Source organism: Heteronotia binoei, chromosome 19 (genome assembly GCF_032191835.1).
Source record: "Heteronotia binoei isolate CCM8104 ecotype False Entrance Well chromosome 19, APGP_CSIRO_Hbin_v1, whole genome shotgun sequence".
Taxonomy (NCBI): Eukaryota; Metazoa; Chordata; class Lepidosauria; order Squamata; family Gekkonidae; genus Heteronotia; species Heteronotia binoei.
In genome coordinates, this window is record NC_083241.1 from 38911816 (window position 1) to 38937974 (window position 26159).

A 26159-nucleotide genomic window follows, 5' to 3' on the forward strand; every position below is an offset into this window, starting at 1 on the left:
AGATAAGAGTACGCACACTTAACCACTACACCAAACTGGTTTTCCAGTTAGCTTACCAAGCTCCATGTAAGTTCAAGCATAGTAAAGGAAGCATAAAGATGTGGTAAGAAATGGCAACCGAAACTGATGGCAACCGAAGCAACAGGAAGGAATGGTTTTGGGGAAGGGACCCTGGCTCAGTGGTAGAGCATTTGCTTGGCCTGCAGAAGGCCCCGGGTTCGATCCTCATCATCTCCAGTTTTAAAGGATCTGTCCATAGGCACCGTGAAAGATCTCAGCCCGAGTCCCTGGAGAGCCACTGCCATCCAAACCTTGATAGAACAACAATCTGATTCAGTAGAAGGCAGAGGCGTCACGTGTTCAAGAGTGTCCCTGCGGTAGTGACCAAGATAGCTATGGTCTTTGTGAGTGATGGGTGTTGCGCCACTCTTCCACATGAAAAATGAAGATGGGGGTTTTTTTTTAAAAAAAGCCACTTGGGAATGACATCCAATCAATTTAATTATCGATCGAGCCATACAAATGTGTAGCTATGAAGCGAACAGCGTGGGGGTGGGGTGGGAGACAGTTCTAACAGGTTACGGAACCGAAACAAAGCAAGAGGCAGGAGACGACGAAGAGGGGATGCGTGGCCACGTCGGCGCTGTTCTCGAGAGAGACCCCCACGGATAGTTTACCATGCAAGATTTCCTCGCCACATCTGCCAGTTTAATCCTTCTCTTTATCCCCGACAGCGAGATGGCAGCTGGCGTCTTTCACTCCCGTATGTAAATTCTTGTGCACACGACGTCATCGGCTCCAAAAGTCTAGAAAGGAAAAGAGAGGGAGAAACTGTCAACAGATAAGAGTGCAGAAGCGACCCAATGCTGCCTTTATCATTCCAGTGAGGGAAGGTGTCTAGCTCAGTATCTGTGAAATGAATTAAAGCTCGCCGAGGATCTATAAGCAGAAGAGATCGTATGTTGCCAGGGCTGTCAATCTCCTGGTGAGAGGATAAAAAATACTTAAGGATTATAGCATGAAAGACCAAATTGAACCAACACACCGTTAGCTGTAATAGCACACAAATAAAAAACAATTTTCGTTAATGTCAGTGGTAACTGAACCTTGTTATATTTTTACACAATATTATTGCCTCTTAACATAGAGCATTAAAGCAACAGGCAGAGTACATAAAGTCCAATAAACAAATTAATTCACAAAGTCCATTATAAGTTCACACTCATTAGTTCTCAAATGGAAACCATCAAGTCCCTGAGAAGTCCAATATGCAGTCTTAGCCCACACAAGGATTCTAGACAATCCCTCGTTCCGATTACTTATTCCTCAGTGAACCCCAGATAGCAGTGGCATGTACCAAACTATGCCATCATAGTGGTTTGTATGTCCACCCTGTATATTTTGTGTGTCCAATTAATTAATTGCACGATTAAGTCCAAGTTTTCAAGTAATTATTTTAGACAAGGCACTCTATTTGATTCCAAAGCACTTAAGACAAATATTTCTAAGACAAAGAAACCTAGGCCCCACCCCCAAATATCCAGGAATTCAGCCTAGAGCTGGTGACCCTAAATACTGCTTTGCCCCCCCCACACTCCAATCAGCCAGTGTAGTGGTTTATAATTCTGCCACCATTCTTCATCGGGTACGATCTAGTCATTACATTGCTCCTGATGCACAGATGAAGCAGAAACTCAGAGAAGGAGGTTGGTCGTTGAGTCTCTGCATGAGTCCATGGTCATGGCTCGCTGCCTTCCACTCTCACAGAAAATGAAGACTTGCCCTGTGAGTTAGAAACTGCTGTTCCAGCCATTGTCCACATCTTTTGCCTATATTTCTTGTTTTTTGTTCTCTGTGTTTAGGAATAATAACTTCTTTTCTAGAACAGTTGTGGCATAGTTTCACAGCTCAGCAGCACCTCTGCATGTCTGCCAGTGGACTGAATACACCAATCTGAAGAGGAGTGGGCATTGGCTGAGTCCAGGAACACCCGCTGCCCTGATGGAGAAGGTAATAATAGACCTTGCACATGGCTTTGCATGAAATATTTTTTAAGTAAATAATGAATGATTGTTTTAAAATAAGTGTTCTAATATTAAAAAGGTAAAGGTAATCCCCTGTGCAAGCACCAGACGTTTCCGATTCTGGGGTGACGTCGCATCACGACATTTTCATGGCAGACTTTTTATGGGGTGGTTTGCCATTGCCTTCCCCAGTCATCTACATTTCCTTCCGCCCCCGCCCCCCCCCTGCAAGCTGGGTACTCATTTTACCAACCTCGGAAGGATGGAAGGCTGAGTCAACCTTGAGCCGCCTACCTGAACCCAGCTTCTGCTGGAATCGAACTCAGGTCATGAGCAGAGAGTTTGGACTGCTGTACTGCAGCTTTACCACTCTGCGCCGCAGGGCTCTTTGTTCTAATATTAGATCTCCCCAAAAGAGCTAAAGGGAATAGAGGGAAGGGAAGAAACAATGCCCATGCATGCCCCAGTAGAATGCGGCCCCCTATGGGGAAGCTGGGTTCTCAGATCCAGGTTGGAAAACTCCAGGAAATTTGGGGATGTAGCGCGTGGAGAAAAGGACTTCAATGGGGTACATTGAACATAAGAACATAAGAGAAGCCATGTTAGATCAGGCCAATGGCCCATCGAGTCCAACACTCTGTGTCACACAGTGGCCTATATATATATATATTATATATATATATATACACACACACACACACACACACACACACACACACACAAACTGTGGCTAATAGCCACTGATGGACCTCTGCTCCAATTTTTTTATCCAATCCCCTCTTGAAGTTGGCTATGCTTGTAGCCGCCGCCACCTCCTGTGGCAGTGAATTCTACATGTTAATCACCCTTTGGGTGAAGAAGTACTTCCTTTTATCTGTTTTAACCTGACTGCTCAGCAATTTCATTGAATGCCTAAGAGTTCTTGTATTGTGAGAAAGGGAGAAAAGTACTTATTTCTCTACTTTCTCCATCCCATTTGCTACCTTCCAGTCCTCAGGAACGGAGGCAGGTTTCAATTAAAGATTACATATTTTTGTCAGGAGATCCACCAAGTTCAACTTTGAGTTCTTTCAGAACTCTTGGATCTTCTTCGTGGTCTCTGTGCATCACACTTGTGGGATGTACTGCGCCTGCGCTGGTCCCCAGTCGGTATCTGTAAGAAAGCCCGGGAAAGATTTCCGCGGACGGCGCCACTGGGCATGCGCCAGCGCCCCACTGCGCAGGCCCAACGGCGCCACCGCGGCAATCCCACCAGTTCCTTTCTGACCGCTGCGCGAAGAGTTGTGTTTCCTCGTGTTCCCGGTCGGTGAGCTTTGGGTTTTTTCTACCCCTTTTTCCCCGAGCCTCCTGTAAATATTAGCCTGTTTATTGTTTTCTGTAGTGTAGTAGTTAGTTAGTTCCATAGTTAGTTAGTTTAAAAAAAAAAAAAAAAAAAAAAGTGCGTTTTCGTTCGGGTGCGTGTCGCGGTGGGGTTTCTTGTCCTCCGGGACTTCCCCCCCCTCGCCCCTAGTTTTTTCCTCCTCTCAGAGGATTCTGAGAGGATTTTTCCCAGCAACCGCTGTCTATGGACAGTCGCTGGGGATTTTTTAAGAGGTGCCAGGCCTGCGGCAAGAAAATCGCCCCGCCCGACGGCCACTCTTTGTGTCTGCTCTGCCTCGGCGAAGGACACCGCGTGGAAGCCTGCCCGCATTGCCTCCGCTTTTCGAAGCAGACCAGAAAGAATAGAGCGGCTAGGCTCTCGGCCGCACTAACTGCCTCGGCACTTCGCCCTCCGAAGCAAACGGCGTCTTCCTCGGCATCGGTACCGAAAATGGCTGCCGCCCAAACCCCGAAGGCCCCATCGGCCGATGCAGCCCCGGTCGACGTTGTCCCGCAGAAGGAGCAGCAGTCGGCGAAACGGCCCACCGACGAGTCGGTCGAGAGGCCCCAGAAGAAACGACGGGAGGATTCGGGACATGAATCCTCTAAGAAGGCGAAGAGCAAGGAGAAGCGGAAACGGCCACGCTCCCCTCCGCCTCCCCCCGACGTGTCGGCACCGATCGGCACCGACCCAGTGAGAAGGGTTCCCCCCTCTCCTCTCCGCACCCCCGCTACTCCAGGGGCTAGCGCGAGAAGGCAGCGCAGCCCTCCGACACCAAGGGCTAGCGGCCATCGACCACGCAGCCCTCCAACTCCGCGGGCTAGCGGCCATCGACCACGCAGCCCTTCAACTCCACGGGCTAGCGCGCATCGACGTCGTACCTCCCCGACGCCTGGACCCAGCGACCATCGGCTGCAGTCCTCGACACACGACGTGGAGATCGACCTCACCCGTCGGTCTCCATCGGTGGCGTCTCGTCAGCGGAGCTTCGACTCGGCATCGGACGTCGAGTCTCTTCCACCGGTCGACGTGACAACGCCTGCGGCACCCAAGCGCGTGAGGCCAAGGGAGCCTTCGGTCGAGCCACGCCACTACCCATCGATGCCGCATTGGGAGCACCATCGATGGCAGTCGACGTATCCCTGCTGCCCCCAATATCATTGGCATCAGCCACTCGACCACCCGGACTGGGAGCATCAATCTGAGCTATCCTCGCTCTCCAGGACATCGCATCGGTCCAAGCATCCTCGAGGATCGGCCACGACTCCTCGGGACAAACGCGTCACACCGACGGAGCCTCCGCGCCGAACACCGACACCGACCCGGTCGCCGCGAAGGGAGCCATCACCGCGCCTATCGGAGCGCTCGGGCCGAGGAGAGTCCTCCCCGTCGGGGTCGGAAAGCGACGAGGAGAGAACCTGGGAGCCCTCACCGGACCCCAACACGTCAGAGGACCTCCCAGTCTCGCCCTCTGAGGACCTACGCTCCTATGCGGAGATGGTCAAAAGAATGGCAGCGACCATCTCCCTCCCCATCTCTCAACCCAAGCCAACCGTGGACGATAGTGTTTTTGATATCGTCCAGAAGGACACTTCTCCAGCCGTCTCCCTCCCAATGACAAAGGTCATGCTCCAGGCGCTCAAGGATCCGTGGAAGAAGCCATCCTCTGCACCGGTGTCTTCAAGAAAACTGGACCACATGTACAAGGTCCAAGAGGCGGGGGCTGAATTTCTGTTCACGCATCCCAGACCAAATTCAGCCATCGTCTCCTCTTCCTCGAGGTCACGTAAGGTGCACTCTACCCCCCCTGACAAGGAGGGGAAGAAACTCGACGCCATGGGGAGGAAGATCTACTCGGCGGGGTCCCTCGGCGCCAAGGTATCGAACTATACGGCCTGTATGGCCAGATACCAATACGCCATGTGGGAGCAGCTGTCCCCCCTCCTGTCCTTCCTACCGGATGACAAGAAAACCACCGCCAAGGCACTGCTGCACGAGGGCCAGAAGGTCGCAAAGCAGCAACTAACAGCAGCCAAGCACCTAGTGGACGTTTCAGCTGCGGCAATCATGTCCGCTGTCTCCATTCGCAGGCACTCCTGGCTGAGATCGACCGCCCTGCAACAAGACACCAGGGCGCTTATCGAGGACCTGCCATTTGAAGGGGACGGACTCTTTAGTTCCACCACGGACACCGCACTGCAGGAACTAGATAAGAACCTTAAGATCTCTAGGAGCCTTGGGGTGCAGCCACTTCCCAGACAACCCAGAGCCAGACAGTGGAGCAGGTCCTGGTCGAGAAAGACTCCGCATAAGCCATCTTCGGACCAACAGTGGCGACCACGCCCTCCACAGCCCGACAAGCAGGCCTACTCGGGCAACAACAGAGGGCGCTACAGTGCCCAGCCATCAGGCAAACCGAAGGGCACCCGCCCCGCCAAGCAGGGGCTTTGACTTTCCTGCACCACGCGTCGTTGCCACCACCCAGCCCACCATCCGCCTTCGCCCTTTCCTGCCTGCCTGGGAGCTGGTCTCCTCAGACAGGTGGGTCCTCTCTGTCATCCAAGAGGGCTACAAAATAGACTTTGCTCAGATTCCAACACAGTCAGTGGTGATCACCACCCCCCCATCCCCACCTCTGCTGGCGGAGGTGGACACCCTCCTACAGAAACAAGCCATAGAGAAATTACCATCGGAAACCAGGACGGGTGGTTTCTACTCCCGCTACTTCCTAGTCCCGAAGAGAGATGGGGGATTAAGGCCCATCATGGACCTCCGGAATCTGAACAAATTCATCCTGTATCGAAAGTTCAGGATGTCCACACTGCAATCCATCCTGCCCCTCATCAACCAAGGAGACTGGATGGCCACTCTAGACCTCAAGGATGCTTACTTTCACATCAGCATCCACCCAGAGTTCAGAAAGTTTCTCAGGTTTGCAATAGGCTCACAACACTTCCAGTTCACTGCCCTACCCTTCGGCCTCTCCACGGCACCCAGGGTGTTTACAAAGATGATGAGCGTCGTGGCCGCCTACCTGCGGCTGCAGGGGGTGATAGTCTTCCCATACATAGACGACTGGCTCCTGGTAGCCAATTCAAGAGAAAGTCTGTCTACCCACATCACAGCCACACTGCACCTTCTCGATGCCCTGGGCCTGCAGGTCAATCTAGAAAAGTCAAATCTCACTCCATCAAGGACAGTGCAGTTCATAGGGGCAGTGCTGGACACAAACCTCCATCGAGCTTTCCTCCCCGCCCAAAGGGCAGAGGACATCACCAACTCAGTACAGTTACTCCAGAACCAAGGCTGGGGCACAGTAAAGCAACTTCAGCGAATGCTGGGACTGATGGCAGCAACGACAAGCGTGCTTCTTTACGCGAAACTGAGGATGAGGGACCTACAGCTATGGTTTCTTCGCCAGTTTCGCCCGAACAGAGACTCACCTCGAAAGAGGTTCACTATTCCCCTTATGACGCTCCAATCGCTCCAGTGGTGGGGATCCAGAGACAATATCTGCCAGGGAGCTCCCTTCCACCTCCCACCGCCCTCAGTGACCATCACCACCGATGCCTCCCAGTGGGGCTGGGGCGCCCACATGGAAGGCCTGTGTGTGGGGGGCCAGTGGCCTCCCAAGCTGGCTGTGCACCATATCAACTATCTGGAGCTACTAGCGGTTCACTTTGCCCTTCGTTCCTTCCGCCCAAAGTTGATAGGGAGGACAGTGGCACTACTCACAGACAACACCACCGCTTTGGCGTACATCAACAGGCAGGGCGGGACAGTGTCCCGCCGCCTCTGTGCGTTGGCAATAGAATTGTGGACGGAATGCATCCAGCACGACGTCTTCGTGAAGGCCGCACACCTCCCAGGGGTCCTCAACATTCAAGCGGACTCTCTGAGCAGGGGGGGGGCCTCCCCGCACGAGTGGGAACTTCAGTGGCGTTTCCTACAACCAGTTTTCCAGCTCTGGGGGTACCCACAGCTGGATGCCTTCGCCACGGCAGGCAACAAGAAGTGCCCTATGTTTTGCTCCAGAGGGGGTGCAGACCCTGCATCCCTGGGGGACGGGCTCCTCATCCCGTGGGAGGGCCGCTTCCTCTATCTGTTCCCTCCTCTCCCTCTGCTGACCAGGGTAATAAACAAGTTAGCGAGGGAGAGGCCACGCTGTATCCTGGTGACCCCCTGGTGGCCCCGCCAGAACTGGTTCGCCTCCCTACTGACCATGTCGGGGGGGAACTTCTACCACTTTCCAGCGGAACCAGACCTCCTGTCGTCCCAACGGGGGCGGGTGCTACACCACAACGTGCCACACCTGAAACTGACGGCGTGGCGCATAGACCCTTAGAGTTCTCGGGTAGGGTCCAGGAGGTCCTGTTGAATAGCAGGAAGCCCTCCACCAGGGCATCCTATGACAGGAAGTGGAAGAGGTTCTCGGACTTCATGGCTGGCCGGCCAGTCGCACCTAGGGAGGCTGGCCTGCCGGCAGTCTTTGATTTCTTGTTGTCCCTAGTAGACGCGGGCTTGGTGTTTTCCTCCATTAAGGTCTACTTGGCAGCCATTTCTGCCTTTCACGAACCTGTGGCTGGGTACTCCGTTTTCGCCCATCCCCAGTCCAAGAAGTTCATGAAGGGGCTATTTAGACTGCATCCACCGTCCAAACCCCCCACCCCACTGTGGGATTTGTCAATAGTCCTAGACAGATTAACCAGGCGGCCCTTCGAACCCATGGCCTCATGTTCCCTGCAGCTTCTGTCCTGGAAGACTGCCTTCCTAGTGGCCATCACCTCCGCACGCCGGGTGGGGGAACTCACGGCGATGCGTTGTGACTACCCCTACCTAGCCTTTAGAGAGTCGGGCGTCTCCCTGGCCCCTGATATCAACTTCCTTCCTAAGGTGCCCTCCCAATTCCACCTCAACCTGGAAGTGTGGCTCCCCGCTTTCTTCCCTAGCCCCTCCTCGGACGAGGAGCGTCGGCTTCACTCCCTAGACGTCCGGCGTGCCCTGCTTTTCTACCTAAGCCGATCCAAGTCCTTCCGTAAGGGACAGCAGTTATTCGTTTCCTACACCGCACCCAGAATGGGTGACAAGATTTCTTCACAGAGATTCTCGAAATGGTTGACAGAGACCATCAAGCTCTGCTACCTCCTAGCAAAGAGGCCACTGCCTGGACCTGTACGTGGCCACTCCACACGAGCGATGGCGACATCGGTGGCGTTCCTGAAGGGCGTGCCTCTGGCTGATGTCTGCAAAGCTGCTACCTGGTCGTCCCCGCATGCTTTCATGAAGCACTACGCGTTGGACGTGCATGCTCAGCAGAGGACCCGGTTGGGGACTGCGGTGCTACAATCTGTCATCTCCGGTTGACCGTCTTCCCACCTCCAGGTATGACTTGCTTGCTAATCTCCCACAAGTGTGATGCACAGAGACCACGAAGAAGATAGACAGGTTGCTTACCTGTAACTGTAGATCTTCGAGTGGTCATCTGTGCATTCACACTACCCACCCTCCTTCCCCACTGCTGACGGTCTCCCTTCCTTAGGGGCTTTCAGCGGTCAAGAAGGAACTGGTGGGATTGCCGCGGTGGCGCCGTTGGGCCTGCGCAGTGGGGCGCTGGCGCATGCCCAGTGGCGCCGTCCGCGGAAATCTTTCCCGGGCTTTCTTACAGATACCGACTGGGGACCAGCGCAGGCGCAGTACATCCCACAAGTGTGAATGCACAGATGACCACTCGAAGATCTACAGTTACAGGTAAGCAACCTGTCTATGTATGCCAATGGGATCTGGTGACATTAGTTTTTAATTTGTCAATCAGTTGTAGGACCTCCTCTCTTGTCACCTCAATCTGACTCAGGTCTTTCAACACCCCTTCCAAAATTAGTGGCTCTGGAGCAGGCAAACACTTCTCGTCTTCCACAGTGAAGACGGAGGAAAAAAATGCATTCAGCTTCTCAGCCATTTCCCTATCCTACTTCAGTAATCCTTTTACCCCTTGGCCATCCAGGGGTTCCACTGCCTCCCTATCTGGTTTCCTGCTTCTAATATATTTGAAGAAATTTTTATTGTTGGTCTTTATGTTTTTTACAATATGCTCCTCATAGTCCCTTTTTGCCTGCCTGATCACAGTCTTGCATTTGATTTGCCACAGCCTGTGTTCCCTTGTATTAATCTCACTTGGACTAGCTTTCCACCGCTTAAAGGAGTCCTTCTTACCTTTTACAGCTTCCATTACTTTGTTTGTTAACCATGCAGGCCTTTTCTTATACCTGTTTGTGCGTTTCCTAACTTGTGGTATATATTTTATCTGAGCGTCTAGGATTGTCGTTTTAAATAGCCTCCAAGCTTCCCCAAGGGTTTTGACTGTATCTACCTTTCCTTTCAGTTTCCTCTTCACATGCCTCCTCATCTCAGAGAATTTACCCCTTTTAAAGTTAAACGTGGTTGTGCTGGTCTTTTGGGGCAACTCCCTATTTATACAAATGGTGAATCAATAACGTTATGGTCACTGCTCCCAAGCAGTGCGATCACTTTTACATCTCTCACCAAGTCTTGGGCATTACTTGGGACCAAACCCAGGATCGCCCCACTCCTGGTAGGTTCTGTGACCATCTGCTCGAGACTCCACCCTCCAAAGCAGCCATTTTCTTCAGGGGAACTGATCTCTGTTGTCTGAAACTGAGATGCAGTTTTGGGGGGATCCCCAGGTTCCAACTGGAGTCTGGTAACCGCACGTTAGGACAAAATTATTCAGCTAAGGAAATTCTAATAGGCCATAGATTAAAAGTTCTGTTCAAAGCCTGTCTTGAAAGGAAAAGGGCTTCTCGTGATCAAAGATGTGCACAAGCTTCCAAAGGGGATATCAGACCTTCTCACCTGCCGCGTTCGATTTCACAATTCAGCAACTGGGTGTTTAAAAGAATGTTCATTCATCCGTCTTTGCCCCTCAGCAACCTGGGTTTTAATCAGTTATGGTGTGATTTTTTTCCCTCCAGGAGAGGAAAGACCCTTAGCTTCCCAGACCCCTTCCGAGTTCTGATCTTGGACTGCAGTGATAATTGGTTTGGAGGTCTCCCCCTCCCTTATGGCTTGATCTGTGAACTGTACAAAATCTGGTTTGAGGCTATTTTTTTTATTATTAAACTCCCCCCCCCCCCCCCCCAATCGTTGCTTTCCTCAGGAATAGGTGGAGAAATCCTTTCTTACACTTTGAAGCAATTACGATATAAAATATGGGGGAAGTTGGGGGGTATGAGCAGCTGTTTTCAAAGACTTGTCTTGAGCGTAGTCATCTGTCACCATCTGAAATCTGGTTTAAATCAGAGCATGCAGTAGAAAATCGAGCGAGTGGGATTGACGTGGAAGCTTAAATATTGACATGACTTTATTTATTTTGCAAGTCCATGAACTGAATCTCTGAAGTGTATGCTTAAGGCTGTTGTGCCGTGGCTGAATTAGATGTGACAAGAATAGCTGAGCTGCCTGGTGCTAATTTTTACAAAAGAAATTGTAGTTGGGTGTCCTGATGGTTGCCAATTTCCAGGCGGGGCCTGGTGATCTTTCTGGAATCAAATCAGATGTTTCAGACTACAGATAACATATAAGGTGTTCTTATAGCCAGCTTCGAGAGGGGATTGGGTAAAAATATGGAGCAGATGTCCATCAGTGGCTGTTAGCCACAGCGTATTGTTGGAACCGTCTGGGGCAGTGATGCTCTGTATTCTTGGTGTTTGGGAGGCAGGCAAAGTGGAAGGGCTTCTAGCCCCACTTGTGAACCTCCTGATGGCACTGGGGGTTTTTTTTAGCCACTGTGTGACACAGAGTGTTGGACTGGATGGGCCATTGGCTGATCTAACATGGCTTCTCTTATGTTCTTATGTGTGACACAGAGTGTTGGACTGGATGGGCCATTGGCCTGATCCAACATGGCTTCTCTTATGTGACACAGAGTGTTGGACTGGATGGGCCATTGGCCTGATCCAACATGGCTTCTTTTATGTTCTTATGTGACACAGAGTGTTGGACTGGATGGGCCATTGGCCTGATCCAACATGGCTTCTCTTATGTTCTTATGTGTGACTCAAAGTGTTGGACTGGATGGGCCATTGGCTGATCCAACATGGCTTCTCTTATGTTCTTATGTATGACACAGAGTGTTGGACTGGATGGGCCATTGGCCTGATCCAACATGGCTTCTTTTATGTTCTTATGTGACACAGAGTGTTGGACTGGATGGGCCATTGGCTTGATCCAACATGGCTTCTCTTATGTTCTTATGTGTGACTCAAAGTGTTGGACTGGAGGGGTCATTGGCCTGATCCAACATGGCTTCTCTTATGTTCTTATGTGTGACTCAAAGTGTTGGACTGGAGGGGTCATTGGCCTGATCCAACATGGCTTCTCTTATGTTCTTATGTGACACAGAGTGTTGGACTGGATGGGCCATTGGCCTGATCCAACATGGCTTCTTTTATGTTCTTATGTGACACAGAGTGTTGGACTGGATGGGCCATTGGCCTGATCCAACATGGTTTCTCTTATGTTCTTATGTGTGACTCAAAGTGTTGGACTGGATGGGCCATTGGCTGATCCAACATGGCTTCTCTTATGTTCTTATGTATGACACAGAGTGTTGGACTGGATGGGCCATTGGCCTGATCCAACATGGCTTCTTTTATGTTCTTATGTGACACAGAGTGTTGGACTGGAGGGGCCATTGGCCTGATCCAACATGGCTTCTCTTATGTTCTTATGTGTGACACAGAGTGTTGGACTGGATGGGCCATTGGCCTGATCCAACATGGCTTCTCTTATGTTCTTATGTGTGACTCAAAGTGTTGGACTGGAGGGGTCATTGGCCTGATCCAACATGGCTTCTCTTATGTTCTTATGTGACACAGAGTGTTGGACTGGATGGGCCATTGGCCTGATCCAACATGGCTTCTTTTATGTTCTTATGTGACACAGAGTGTTGGACTGGATGGGCCATTGGCCTGATCCAACATGGCTTCTCTTATGTTCTTATGTGTGACTCAAAGTGTTGGACTGGATGGGCCATTGGCTGATCCAACATGGCTTCTCTTATGTTCTTATGTATGACACAGAGTGTTGGACTGGATGGGCCATTGGCCTGATCCAACATGGCTTCTTTTATGTTCTTATGTGACACAGAGTGTTGGACTGGAGGGGCCATTGGCCTGATCCAACATGGCTTCTCTTATGTTCTTATGTGTGACTCAAAGTGTTGGACTGGAGGGGTCATTGGCCTGATCCAACATGGCTTCTCTTATGTTCTTATGTGTGACTCAAAGTGTTGGACTGGAGGGGTCATTGGCCTGATCCAACATGGCTTCTCTTATGTTCTTATGTGTGACTCAAAGTGTTGGACTGGAGGGGTCATTGGCCTGATCCAACATGGCTTCTCTTATGTGACACAGAGTGTTGGACTGGATGGGCCATTGGCCTGATCCAACATGGCTTCTCTTATGTGTGACTCAAAGTGTTGGACTGGAGGGGTCATTGGCCTGATCCAACATGGCTTCTCTTATGTTCTTATGTGTGACTCAAAGTGTTGGACTGGAGGGGTCATTGGCCTGATCCAACATGGCTTCTCTTATGTTCTTAATAGTTCCCCATGAGAAAATGGAACTCCTGATGATTTGGGGACAGAGCCTGGAGAGGACAGGGCCCTCAGTGGTGTACAACGCCGCAGCACCCTTTTCTCCAGGGGAACTGATCTCTGCAGTCTGAAGATGAGCTGTAATTCCAGGGGATCTCTAGGTCCCACCTGGAGGCTGGCATAATGGGCCAACATAATGCATTTTGTTTGAGAAGCTCTGTTTCTCCTCCTAAGAAAGCAGGGAGCTTTTTTTTTTTTTGCATCAGTGTTGATGATGGTGGTGGTGATGATGATATTGGATTTATACTCTGAGTCTCAGAGTGGCTCACAATCTCTTTCACCTTCTTCCCCCACAACCAGGGCCGGCGTGTGGGAGTTGGCAAGGTAGACGGCTGCCTCGGACACCACCTTGCTTACAGAGTACCTGCAGGCGCCCTCTCCCACTGCTCCACTGCTCTCAGCTTCCATGGTCGCAGACCCCGGAAGCTGAGAGCAGCGGAACTGAGCCCCAGTTCGTGCTTTCTTCCAAGTCCGGGGGGGGGGGGGGGGCGCAGCCATGCGGGCGGCCTGGAGTGGCAAAAACCCCAGCGCCGCCCCTGCCTACAGCAGACACCCTGTGAGGTGGGTGGGGCTGAGAGAGCTCTTACAGCAGCTGCCCTTTCAAGGACAGCTCTGCGAGAGCTATGGCTGACCCAAGGCCATTCCAGCAGCTGCAAGTGCAGAAGTGGGGAATCAAACCTGGTTAAGTCCACGCACTTAACAATTGCACCGAACTGGCTCTCCAGGGCAGGGGAGAACCGTAAAGTGAGCCTTCTGCTCAAAGTTCTTACCAGGATCAGTTCGTCGCCAGCCAGCTCCCGCGTCCAGTATGTCTTGGGACCTTCTCCTTCCAGAAGAGTTTGCTTGCAGTAGATCTTGTTTTCGTTCTCCCAAGTGGCTAAACTCTGCAGGACAAAAGCAGAGAGAAGGGAGGTATTTGTGAGTTTCCTGCATTGTGCAGGGGGTTGGACTAGATGACCCTGGAGGTCCCTTACAACTCTATGATTCTATGAGAAGGAAGTCCTCCTTCATCCAAAGGGTCATTAACAGGTGGAATTCCCTGCTGCAGGAAGTGGTGACGGCTACAAGTGCAGACACCTCAAGAGGGATTAGAGAAACATATGGAGCAGAGGCCCACCCGTGGTTATTAGCTTCAATGTACAGATAGGACACTCTGTCCAGGGCAGTGATGCTCTTTATTTTTGGTGCTTTGGGAGGGCTTCTGGAGTTTGGCCCCACTGGTGGACCTCCTGATGGCACCTGGGGTTTGGCCACTGTGTGATACAGAGCGCTTATGTACTTATGTCCATCAGTGGCTATTAGCCACAAGGTATAGATGGAACATTATGTCTGGGGCAGTGATGCTGTGTACCCTTGGTGCTTGGAGGGTCACAGTGAGAGGGGTTCTGGAGTTCTGGCTCTACCAGTGAACCTCCTGATGGCATCTGGGTTTTGGCCACTGTGTGACACAGAGTGTTGGACTGGATAGGCCATTAGCCTGATCCAGCATGGCTTCTCTTATGTTCTTATGTCTGGGGCAATGATGCTCTGCATTCTTGGTGACTGGGGGGCACCAAGCTTCTGGCGTTCTGGCCCCACTGGTGGACCTCCTGATGGCACCTGGGTTTTGGCTACTGTATGCACAGAGCGGATGGGTCACTGGCCTGATCCAACACAGCTTCTCTTATGTACTTATGTTCCCATTCCTTCACACACCCAAGAAAACACAGTTTAGCACTGTTGACTGTCTTTCCACAGACAGACAGTGACCAATACAGAGAGTATACTTGGATACTACAGTCCAGATGGTAAGCTCTCCTTCTGATTCTAAAGAGCCTAATTGCAGGAATGGAAGAGCAATACGAGATTGATAATGAGGAGGAAAACAAACTAGGCAACCCACGGATGTAAATTTAACCTTTCAAGTATTCAAGAAGGGGTCTGTTTAACGTTAACAGCTTCCAGGTGGAGCCTGGAGACTGACAGGAAATGCAACAGGTCTCTCCAGACAATAAAGGTCAGTTCCCCTGGAGAATATGGTTGCAGAGGAGGATAGACTCTGTGACATTATACCCTGCTGAAGATCTAGGGTTGCCAGCCTCCTGACAGTGGCTGGAGATCTCCCAGTATTCCAACTGAATTCCAGACTTCAGACATCCGGTTCCCTGGAGAAAATGGCTGCTTTAAAAGGTACATTCCAGAGGTGGCCAAACTGCAGCTCAAGGGCCACATGTGACTCTTTCACACATATTGTGTGGCTCTCTGAGAAGGCATTTGTCTCTTTAAATCACTTCGCCAAGTCAAGCCAGCTGGCAGCTTAAAGAATGCATTTAAAGTTAAAGTTGCTTTCTTTCTACCTCCCCCCTGCCAATCTATTTGCCTGCCTGTCTGCCAGCCTTCCTGTCTTGCAACTCTCAAACGTCTGATGTTCATGTCTTGCGGCTCTCAAAAATCTGACATTTCTCCTATGTGGCTGTTATGTTAAGCAAGTTTGGCCACCCCTGGTACATCCTATGACATAACCCGCTCATAACCCACTTTCTTCTCTCCTCAGTCTCCACCATCCAAATCTCCAGCTGTTTCTCAACCTGGAACTGGTAATCCTCTTTCTCTCCCCAAATTCTGCTCTTCTGAAGCTCCTCATCCAGATATAGTTGCCAACCCCCAGGTGGCACCAGGAAATCTTCCCCCTATTATAATTGATCTCCAGATGATCAAGATCAGCTCCCCTGGGGGAAAATGGCTTCCTTGGAAGGTGGACTCTGTGGTATTATACCTTGCTGAGGTCCTTCCTCTCTCCAAGCCCCGCCCTCCCCAGATTCCAGCCCCAAAATCTCCAGGTATTTCCCAGTCTGGAGCCAGCAGAGTTAGAATACAAGGTGAAAACTTGGGGGGAGGGTCTGTTTTAGCTCTGGTTGAAATACTGTCCTTTTTGACTGGGCCTTCATTAGCTAGGTTCTGTGTTCAGATCAGCAGGAAGTCAATTTGAATCTGTTTTCTGTCCTGAAGATTTATTTATTTATTTATATTTAGACTTACATCCCGCCCTTCCCACCGAAGTGGCTCAGGGCGGCTTACAACATAATAAACTTACATAAATTTAGCATAAAACATTTACATAAGAAGATTAAAACAATAAATTAATAAGACATAAAAACATAAAAACCAGCGGTCTATTAAATGCATTTTAGTTCCATCTAAAAATTTCTCAGTGTCAGTTAGTTGTTGTAGGCCTGCCGGAAGAGGGCTGTCTTACAGGCCCTGCGGAACTGCCCTAGGTCCCGCAGGGCCCTCACCTCTTCCGACAGCTGGTTCCACCAGTAAGGCACCGTTACTGAGAAGGCCCGATCTCTGGTGGATTTCAGACGGGCCTCCTTTGGCCCGGGGATTACTAACAGGTTTTGTGAACCCGATCGTAGTACTCTCTGGGGAACGTGTGGGGAGAGACGGTCCCTAAGGTAGGCAGGTCCTAGGCCATATAGGGCTTTAAAGGTAATGACCAACACCTTGTACCGGACTCGGAATGTTATTGGCAGCCAGTGCAGATCCCGAAGCCCCGGGGATCTAGGAATTTTATCTAGGATTTTTTTATTGCTGCCTCTTCAGAATCCTGCTCGATCCCCAGACCAGAAAGCTTGGACTGCAATCTCATTCTTGGAGATAAACCAAACCGGGGCGGGGAGGGGGGGGGATTCAGTTTAATGTGCTGGTGCTTTTTTTGGAGTAAAGAAGGATCAAGACTGATACTAGCATTTTATGAAAGAGCATCACAGCACAAGAAGAGTCCTGCTGGATCAGACCAGTGAGGGTCCATCTAGTTCTCCATCCTGTCTCACACAGTTGCCAGCCAGTTCCTCTGGGGGGCCAACAACAGGGCCTAGAGGCCGAGGCCTTCATAAGAACATCCAAAGAGCCCTGCTGGATCAGACCAGAGAGGGTCCATTTAGTCCAGCATCCTGTCTCACACAGTGGCCAACCAGTTTCCTCTGGAGGTCTAGCAGCAGAAAGGCTGAGGCCTTCATAAGAACATTAGAAGAGCCCCGCTGGATCAGACCAGTGAGGGTCCATCTAGTTCTCCATCCTGTCTCACACAGTTGCCAGCCAGTTCCTCTGGAGGGCCAACAACAGGGCATAGAGGCCGAGGCCTTCATAAGAACATCCGAAGAACCCCGCTGGATCAGACCAGTGAGGGTCCATCTAGTCCAGCCTCCTGTCTCACGCAGTTGCCAACCAGTTCCTCTGGAGGTCTAGCAACAGGGCAGAGAGGCTGAGGCCTTCATAAGAACATCAGAAGAGCCCTGCTGGATCAGACCAAACAGTCCATCCAGTCCGGCATCCTGTCTCATATGGGGGGGGGGGGGTCAACAACAAGGCGTAGAGGCCTTTCCCGGATGTTGCCTCCTGGCTCTGAGAGTCAGAGGCTGACTGCCTCTGAATGTGGAGGTTCTCTTTTGACACCGCGACTAGCAGTCATTGATGGATCTCTCTTTCCTCCGTGGATCTGTCTAATCCCTCTTTAAAGCCGTCTATGCCTGTGGCCGTCACTACATTCTCTGGCAACTATTTCCACATTTTGATCACTCTGGTAAAGATGTATAAGGATAGATTTAGGTGGTTAGTAGGGTTGCCAAGTCCAATCTAAGAAATATCTGGGGACTTTGGGGGTGGAGCCAGGAGACATTAGGTGTGGAGCCAAGATCAAGGCTGTGACAAGCATAATTGAACTCCAAAGGGAGTCCTGGCCATCACATTTAAAAGGACTGCACACCTTTTCAATGCCTTCCTTTCATAGGAAATAATGAAGGATAGGGGCACCTCCTTTTGGGGCTCATAGAATTGGACCCCCTAGTCCAATAGTTTTGAAACTTGGGGGATATTTTGGGGAGAGGGACTAGATGCTGTACTGAAAATTTGGTAGCTCTACCTCAAAAAATAGCCCCCCCCAGAGCCCCAGATACCCGCGGATCAATTCTCCATTATTTTCTATGGGAATGAATCTCCATAGGGAACAGCAGAGTTCCCAGCAGACATTTCCCTCCCCTCCCCCTGCTTTCTGAAGACCCTGAAGCGGGGAAAGGGCCTCCAAACCGAGGGATCCACTGCCCCCACCTGGGGATTGGCAACCCTAGTGGTTAGCTGTGTTGGTCTGAAGCAGCAGAACAGGACTCGGACTTTTCTCCACAAGTTTGTAATATTCTTATTGCAGGACCCACATCTTTTAGTAACAATTCAGTCAACATGTCCGGGAGAGGGGGGGTGGCTACAGCCACACTCATATCAAGCCAAATATGAACACAATCGACACATACATCTGCTGTTTTCTACAGTCTCAAATTCTGGCCACTTGACTGTGCAAAAAAGGGAAAGGCCAAACGGTTTCTGATATGAAAATGAGAGACAATCTCAACTGAGGGGTGACATGAGAGAGGTTTACAAGATTATGCCTGGGATAGAGAAGTTAGAGAAAGAAGTACTTTTCTCCCTTTCTCACAATACGAGAACTCGTGGACATTCAATGAAATTGCTGAGCAGTTGGGTTAGAATGGATAAAAGGAAGTCCTTCTTCACCCAAAGGGTGATGAACACATGGAATTCACTGCCACAGGAGGTGGTGGCGGCTACAAGCTTAGACAGCTTCAAGAGGGGATTGGATAAGCATATGGAGCAGAGGTTCCAAATATATTCCAAAGTGCTCCATGCAGAAGAGTGAACATCAACAATTCATAACAATCTGTTTTGAAAAAAAAAATCCTTTTGGAATAGAAGATGATGATGATATTGGATTTATATCCCGCTCTATTCTCTGAATCTCGAGTTTCAGAGCAGTCACAATCTCCTCTAACTTCTCCCCCCCATCCCACAACAGACACCCTGTGAGGTGAGTGGGGCTGAGAGAGTTCTCCCAGAAGCCACCCTTTCAAGGACAACCTCTGTGAGAGCTACGGCTGACCCAAGGCCATTCCAGCAGCTGCAAGCAGAGGAGTGGGGAATCAAACCCAGTTCTCCCAGATAAGAGTCAGCACACTTAACCACTATACCAAACTGGCTAACGACGCGTAGTTCCCACCCCTCCCTCTTCAGAAAGGAGAGAGAGAAAAACACATTGAAGCATGCAAATCTGTAGCCGCTTAAACAGATGAAGGGTGTTTCCCACCCCCAGAATAAAAAAGAGATTGGGATTAGAGCTGTCCAGATCAGCAAAGGGGTTTAACGAACTGATTTCCCCCCTTGGAATAAAATGTAAGACGCTGTGATCCCTCTGCAATCATTTCCCAGGCTTGGAAAGCCTTTAAATAGGGCACCGGAAACACCTGACCCATATTTCGTTGCCGTTCCACGAACCCTGGGTCTCTGGTTTCTCTTTCTAGAAGGTGCACATCATGCTTTTTACCACTATGGCAACGTTAATCTGTGCCAGCTGTCCGCTGGGAACTGTACAAAAACACAGATGTGACATGCTACCTGCCCCCCAAGGGCTTTCTTCTATTCCCTCCCCTCTCCAGAGCTAATAGAAAAGTGTCTGGTGTAGAAGACGAAATCCTCACAGAAATGGCTACCAGGCCTGGGTTGGGAAGTTTTCAGAGCTTTGGGGGATGGAACCAGGGGAGGGGAGGGGAGGGATCAGGGTATAATGCTTTAACGTCCACCCTCCAAATCAGCCGTTTTCTCCAGAGGAGCTGAGTTAGAAATCAGTTGTAATTCCTGGGAATCTCCAGGCCCCACCTGGAAGTTGGGACCGCCCTCATATACTGTAGGGGTCTCTACACACTTGGGCGGATGGACTCCCTAGCTATGCAGAAAAATATGACTTCGTAAATTAACCAAATGAAAAGGGGGGCTCTCAATAACAGAGCTAATGGGGGCTAAATATTCCTCAGAAGCAGAGAAATGTTGAGAGTAACTTGAGAGCTTTGAGGATTCTGGAAAGAGATTTTTTGGGAGGGGGATATTTGATCCCCTTCAGTTTGTGGGCTCCATTTTCTAAGGATTTCGATGCTTTCAAAACTTTTGGGGTATTTCATGATGATGTAAGAGCCGGTTTGGTGTAGTGGTTAAGTGCGCTGGCTCTTATCTGGGAGAACCGGGTTTGATTCCCCGCTCCTCCACTTGCACCTGCTGGAACGGCCTTGGGTCAGCCAGAGCTCTTGCAGGAGTTGTCCTTGAAAGGAATACATCATCATGAGTTGTGCTTTTTAGAGACAAACCGGAGTCTATTTTGAACTTTGGCATTCCATAAAGCTGGGCTATTCTGATGCTTTTCTCCCTTGTTCTGTACAAAACAGAAATCTCCCTTTTCTAAAAAAAAAAAAAGTCAGTCTTTGACCAGTCCGGTACCAATCCACTTTATGGACACCGTGGACCACCAGGAAGACAAATCAGTGTGTTCTTGATCAAGCCTGAACTGGAGAGCCAGTTTGGTGTAGTGGTTAAGCGTGCGGACTCTTATCTGGGAGAAACAGGGTTGATTCCCCACTCCTCCACTTGCACCTGCTAGCATGTCCTTGGGTCAGCCATAACTCTCGCAGGAGTTGTCCTTGAAAGGGCAGCTGCTGTGAGAGCTCTCTCAGCCCCACCCACCTCACAGAGTGTCTGTTGTGGGAGAGGAAGGGAAAGGAGATTGTAGGCCGCTCTGAGACTCTTCGGAGTGGAGGGCGGGATATAAATCCAATATCATCTTCTTCTTCCTAGAAACTAAAAGGACTCAACCAAGGCTATCATACTTTGGTACCATCATCAGAAGACATGAATTATTGGAAAAGACAATTGGTGAATTTCCCGCATTGTGCAGGAGATTGGACTAGATGACCCTGGAGGTCCCTTCCAACTCTGATTCTAGGAGTCTATGCTAGGAAAAGTGGAAGGAAGCAGGAAAAAAGAAAGACCCAACAGGAGATGGGTCCATCAAGGAAGCCACAAAGGCCTGCAGTTTGCAGGACCGGAGGAGGAGGAGGAGATGATGACGACGAGGATGGACTTATATCCTGCTCTATACTCTGAGTCTCAGAGTGGCTCACAATCTCCTTTACCTTCTTCCCCCAAAACAGACACCCTGTGAGGCGGGTGGGTCTGAGAGAGCTCTCCCAGAAGCTGCCCTTTCAAGGACAACTCCTATGAGAGCGATGGCTGACCCAAGGCCATCCCAGCAGCTGCAAGTGGAGGAACGGGGAATCAAAGCCGGTTCTCCCAGATAAGAGTCCACGCATTTAACCACTACGCCAGACTGACTCTCCACAACACAAAATACCAATCGTGTTTTGATTTTGAGTTGGAATTTTCAACGGACAACATCAACTAGGAGAGGCGCGTGTTACAGAGAACCTTCTCTTACCCGGCATTTTCGGCCGTCCACCGTCTCTTCCTCGAAGCTCTCCCCTACTTTGAAGTTGATCTCGGTGGTGCGAACAGTGGTGGAGGTTTTGATGTAGAACTGGTCGCCGTCTTGACGGATCTCCACGTGCGGCTTGGAGGCGGCTGCCACGGCCACTTTCCGGAGCATGGCATTGACGCCTGGGTAAAGACAGGATGATGAATCGTGAGGATGACCCCGCCCACGGTGGTTCAGTGGAAGCTCCTCTGCTTGGCATGCAGAAGGTCCCAGGTTCAATCCCCAGCATCTCCAGTTAAGAGGACCAGGCAGGAGGTGATGAGAAAGACCTCTGCCTGAGACCCTGGAGAGCCATGGAGAAGCGCTGTGGCTCAGTGGTAGAGCCTCTGCCTGACATGCAGAAGGTCCCAAGTTCAATCCCCAGCATCTCCGATTAAGAGGACCAGGCAGGAGGTGATGAGAAAGACCTCTCTCTGCCCTGAGACCCTGGAGAGCTGCTGCCAATCTGAGTAGACAATACTGACTTTCATGGACCAATGGTCTGAGTCAGTATAAGACAGCTTCATGTCCCATAAGTTGTTTGGCCTGAGAGGCTGTGTAGTGTATGGGTTAGCAGACCTCCAGAATGACTTCACATCAACTCAGCCTTTATGAAGCTGTTATCTGCTTTGGGCACCATAAGTGGGTGAGAGCCTCGCCTACACTACAGGGGTGTTGTGAGAATCAAATGCATCAGTCTAAATGTTGGCCACCCTGAGCTTTCTGCACGAAGAGTGGAGGAGAGTTGAACTGGTATTTCACTAATGAAGTCAAATTTGCTGCTAGATGGACATAAGAGAAGCTATGTTGGGTCAGACCAGTGGTCCATCTTGTCCGGCATCTTGTCTCACATGGTGGCCATGAGGAGAGCCTTTGGGCTGTAGAAATCTGGGTTCGAATCCCATCTCAACCTTTGATGCTCACTGCAACCTGTCCTACACTCTCAGCCCTACCCGCCTCATGGGGTCATTGTATTGCTTTGCCCTGAGAGATTTGGCAGAAAAATATTTCTATCTTCTTTTTTTTTAATCAATGCTACCATCTCATTTTGAGCACTTTTTTGAGTTTTTTCTTCACTCTGCTTATTTTGGAGGGACGGTGGCTCAGTGGTAGAGCATCTGCTTGGGAAGCAGAAGGTCCCAGGTTCAATCCCTGGCATCTCCAAAAAAGGGTCCAGGCAAATAGGTGTGAAAAACCTCAGCTTGAGACTCTGGAGACCCGCTGCCAGTCTGAGAAGACAATACTGACTTTGATGGACCAAGGGTCTGATTCAGTATAAGGCAGCTTCATATGTATATGCAACCAGCAAGTTCTCTAAACTCCTCATTTATTGCTGACAACTGGAGTTTGAATAGGGTTTCCAGGTTTGTCAAACCTTTGTTGTTACCTGTTTGCTGTCTCAAAGTTTTGGGAAGGGGGCCATGAGGACAGAAAATAAACCAAATGGAGTCAGGGAGGGCTTTACTATAGATCTTGCCCTGAAGTTTTGGGAACCAGGATGGAGCTGCATGCACAGTGGGCTTTTAAAAAGTCAGTGGGTTGAAGAAGAAGTTGAAGATGATGGATTTATATCCCACCCTATACTATGAATCTCAGAGTCTCAGAGCGCGGTCACAATCTCCTTTACCTCCCCCCCCCCACTCCACAGCAGACACCCTGTGAGAGGTGGGGCTGAGAGAGCTCTTATAGCAGCTGCCCTTTCAAGGACAACTCCTGCGAGAGCTATGGCTGACCCAAGACCATTCCAGCAGCTGCAAGTGGAGGAGTGGGGAATCAAACCCAGTTCTCCTGGATAAGAGTCCACGCACTTAACCACTGCACCAAACTGGCTACACCAAATCAGGTGTAGCTATGTGTTATGGACAGTTCAGGTTTTGCTAGGTTGATTTCAGCTGTTGGGATATATCGGTTTTCTGGAGGCTTTCCCCACCCCACCTCCCTCAATCACCTAGCGAACCGATGCTTTTGAGCCAGGCGCAGCTGGATTAACAGCAGGTGCTCTGATCAATTTTTTTTGGGGGGGTGGTGGTGGTTTAGGAGCAGGTGGGGACACACTCAGCCATTCACTCAATGGCTCTCAAAGCAATTCAGCCGCCCCCCTTCCCAAAACGCTTAGGGTTTCTTCCTTAGAAGCCTTGCCTTTCAAACTAGCATTGAAGAGTCCTGAGGCAATCTGTGTAGCATTTCTTCCTGGGGGGGATGTACAAAAAAGGGAAGGGGTTGAATGTGAAAGGTGGTCCAGATGTGGAGTAGAGAATGAAATGGTGCGGGGAGCTTTGAAAAGGGCAGCTTGCCTCCAAGAAGGCAGAGATGAAAGAGGGACGCGTCAAACACAGGCTTCAAATTCTGTCATTCATTCTCGCCCCCAACACAAAAACCACCACTTACTTTAAAGGGATTCTACTCCCTTCACTTTGTACCCCCTTTATACTGTGCACCCCAAGATGTTATTAAAAATAAGATGACCCCCCCGCCCCCTCATATCACTGGATCCTACCCAGGATACCAATAACAATTATTATTATTTTAATATTGTTCTAATTTACTGTTAATACTTCTATACCGGTATTGTTGGTAACAGGAGTCATTTTGTAGAAAAATAGGTGGTGGAGCTCATCCAGAGATTGTTATGCAGCTGCACCTACTATTCAACGGACCAGGAGGTGGAACTCTCAGAAGGAGGAGGTGGAACTCTTAGAAAGGTTCAGGAGCTGTGCGCCTGTGAGCTCCCACTGAACCTGAGGCCTGGTTGGTAAGGACTGAACTGCGAGGAAGCCGGCTCAGGCTGCACGGCCACGATCCTCGGCATGCTCGTGCACCTTTACTCAGGAGTAAAAAAAACCACCCCCATGCGGCTTACAAACGCACACACCCTCCCCAGTAAACATGTTGGCACTTAACTGGCTCTTAGCATCCTTCCGCCTTCAGTCCCTGCACCACTTGCTCCTGAGTAGACCCTCCCCCCCCCCCTTTTTGCAAAGCTCAAAGGCTTCTTTTCAGTGCCAATCCTAAGTGGACATTCCACCTCCCCCTTACCTAAGACTTTCAACAGCTCATCGAAATTCTCGCTGCTCTTCATCTTCCAGATGCCAGCAAAGTTGGGCATGGCTGAGAGAGAGGGCAGCGGATGCGAGCACGGCAGTGAGGGAACCGGCAGCCAGGCAGCGCTCTCCGCTTCTGAGCCGGCACCTGGTGAGCCGGGCAACCTCTCTCCTCCTCTCTCTCTCCCCCCCCTCCAGCCTCCCATCTATCCATCCATCTGCTTCTCCCCCCCCCCTTTCCGATCCACCCATCCATCACTCACCCACAGCTCTCCTTCTTCCTGTCCTGAAAGTGCGCACCCCATCCATCATCCTCTCCCCTGACCCTTCGGCTGGCCAGCCACCCCCTGGGGTGTCCCCCCCCCATCAGGAGATTCCCTCCCTCCCATCATCTGCCTGTTCTAGTGGGCTCTGGAGCTCAGGAGAAAGAAATGCGGAATTGGGGGGTGGCTGTGCTGCCCTGCAGTTTTAGGGTTCTCGGGTCCCCCCCCCCTGCCCTGCTCACCACAAGCAGGGGTTGGGGGATAGAGTTGCCAGATGTAGGTTGGGAGATTTGGAGATGGAGCTTGGGGAAGACAGGGACCTCAGTGGGGTACAGTGCCCCAAACGCCACCCTCCAAAGCATCCCTTTTCTTCAGGAGAACCAATCTGTAGTCTGAAGATGACCGTTTGAGCGGTTCCTCAGTGGAACAGGCTTCCTCCTCGGGAGCGCGTGGGCTCTCCTTCCTTGGAGGCTTTTCAGCAGAGGCTAGATGGCCATTTGACAGCAATGAAGATCCTGTGAATTTAGGGGGGAGGTGTTTGTGAGTTTCCTGCATTGTGCAGGGGGTTGGACTAGATGACCCTGGAGGACTCTTCCAACTCTAGGATTCTATTAGGAAGAACTTCCTGACCATTAGAGCGGTTCCTCAGTGGAACAGGCTTCCTCCTTGAGAGGTGGTGGGCTCTCCTTCCTTGGAGGTTTTTCAGCAGAGGCTGGATGGCCATCTGACAGCCATGAGGATCCTGTGAATGTAGGGGGTGGCCTTTGCGAGTTTCCTGCCTTGTGCAGGGGGTTGGACTAGATGACCCGGGAGGCCCCTTCCAACTCTAGGATTCTATAAGCTGGAATTCTGGGGGATCTCCAGGTCCCACCTGGAGGCTGGCATCCCTATCAGCAGAGTGTACAATGCCATCGAGTCCACCCTCCAAGCCAGCCATTTGTCTCCAGGGGAACTGATCTCTGTAGTCTGGAGATGAACTGTGATTCCAGGGGATCTCCAGGTCCCACCTGGAGGCTGGCATCCCTACTAGGGTTGTCAGTTCTGTCCTGACCACCACCAGCAGTTGAGGAGGTAGAATTGCCAGCTCCAGGCTGGGGAAAATCCTGGATATTATGGGATGGAGTCTGGGGAGGACAGGAGCATCAGTGGAGTCCAATGCCACAAACTCCACTCTCCAAAGCAGCCCTTTTCTCCAAGGGAACTGATCTCTGTTGTCTGGAGATGAGCTGTCATTCCAGGGGATCTCCAGGTCCCACCTGGAGGCTGGCATCCCTAGCAGTAGAAGAGCTGAATTCGATTCCAGCCCGCACCTTAGAGACCAACAAGATTTTCAGGGGCTGACCTTTCGAGAGTTAAAGCTCCCTGATATGGAATGGAGAATCAGCGATCTGTCACTGCAGAATTACGGAGTGGGGGGGACCTTCCTCCCTCCGCCCCCAGCCAGATTTCCAGTC

General features: G+C 50.7%; 1 protein-coding gene across 1 annotated transcript; it reads right to left on the reverse strand.

The window, feature by feature from the left end:
* Window positions 1-625: 625 nt before the first annotated feature.
* CRABP1 (cellular retinoic acid binding protein 1) lies at window positions 626-24575 on the reverse strand. The gene is made up of 4 exons (XM_060260124.1): window positions 24438-24575; window positions 21366-21544; window positions 13828-13941; window positions 626-806 (listed from the first exon to the last, which is right to left on the reverse strand). The coding sequence occupies exons 1-4, from the start codon at window positions 24505-24507 to the stop codon at window positions 756-758; spliced, it is 414 nt and encodes a 137-aa protein (XP_060116107.1). The 5' UTR covers window positions 24508-24575; the 3' UTR covers window positions 626-755.
* Window positions 24576-26159: the final 1584 nt, after the last annotated feature.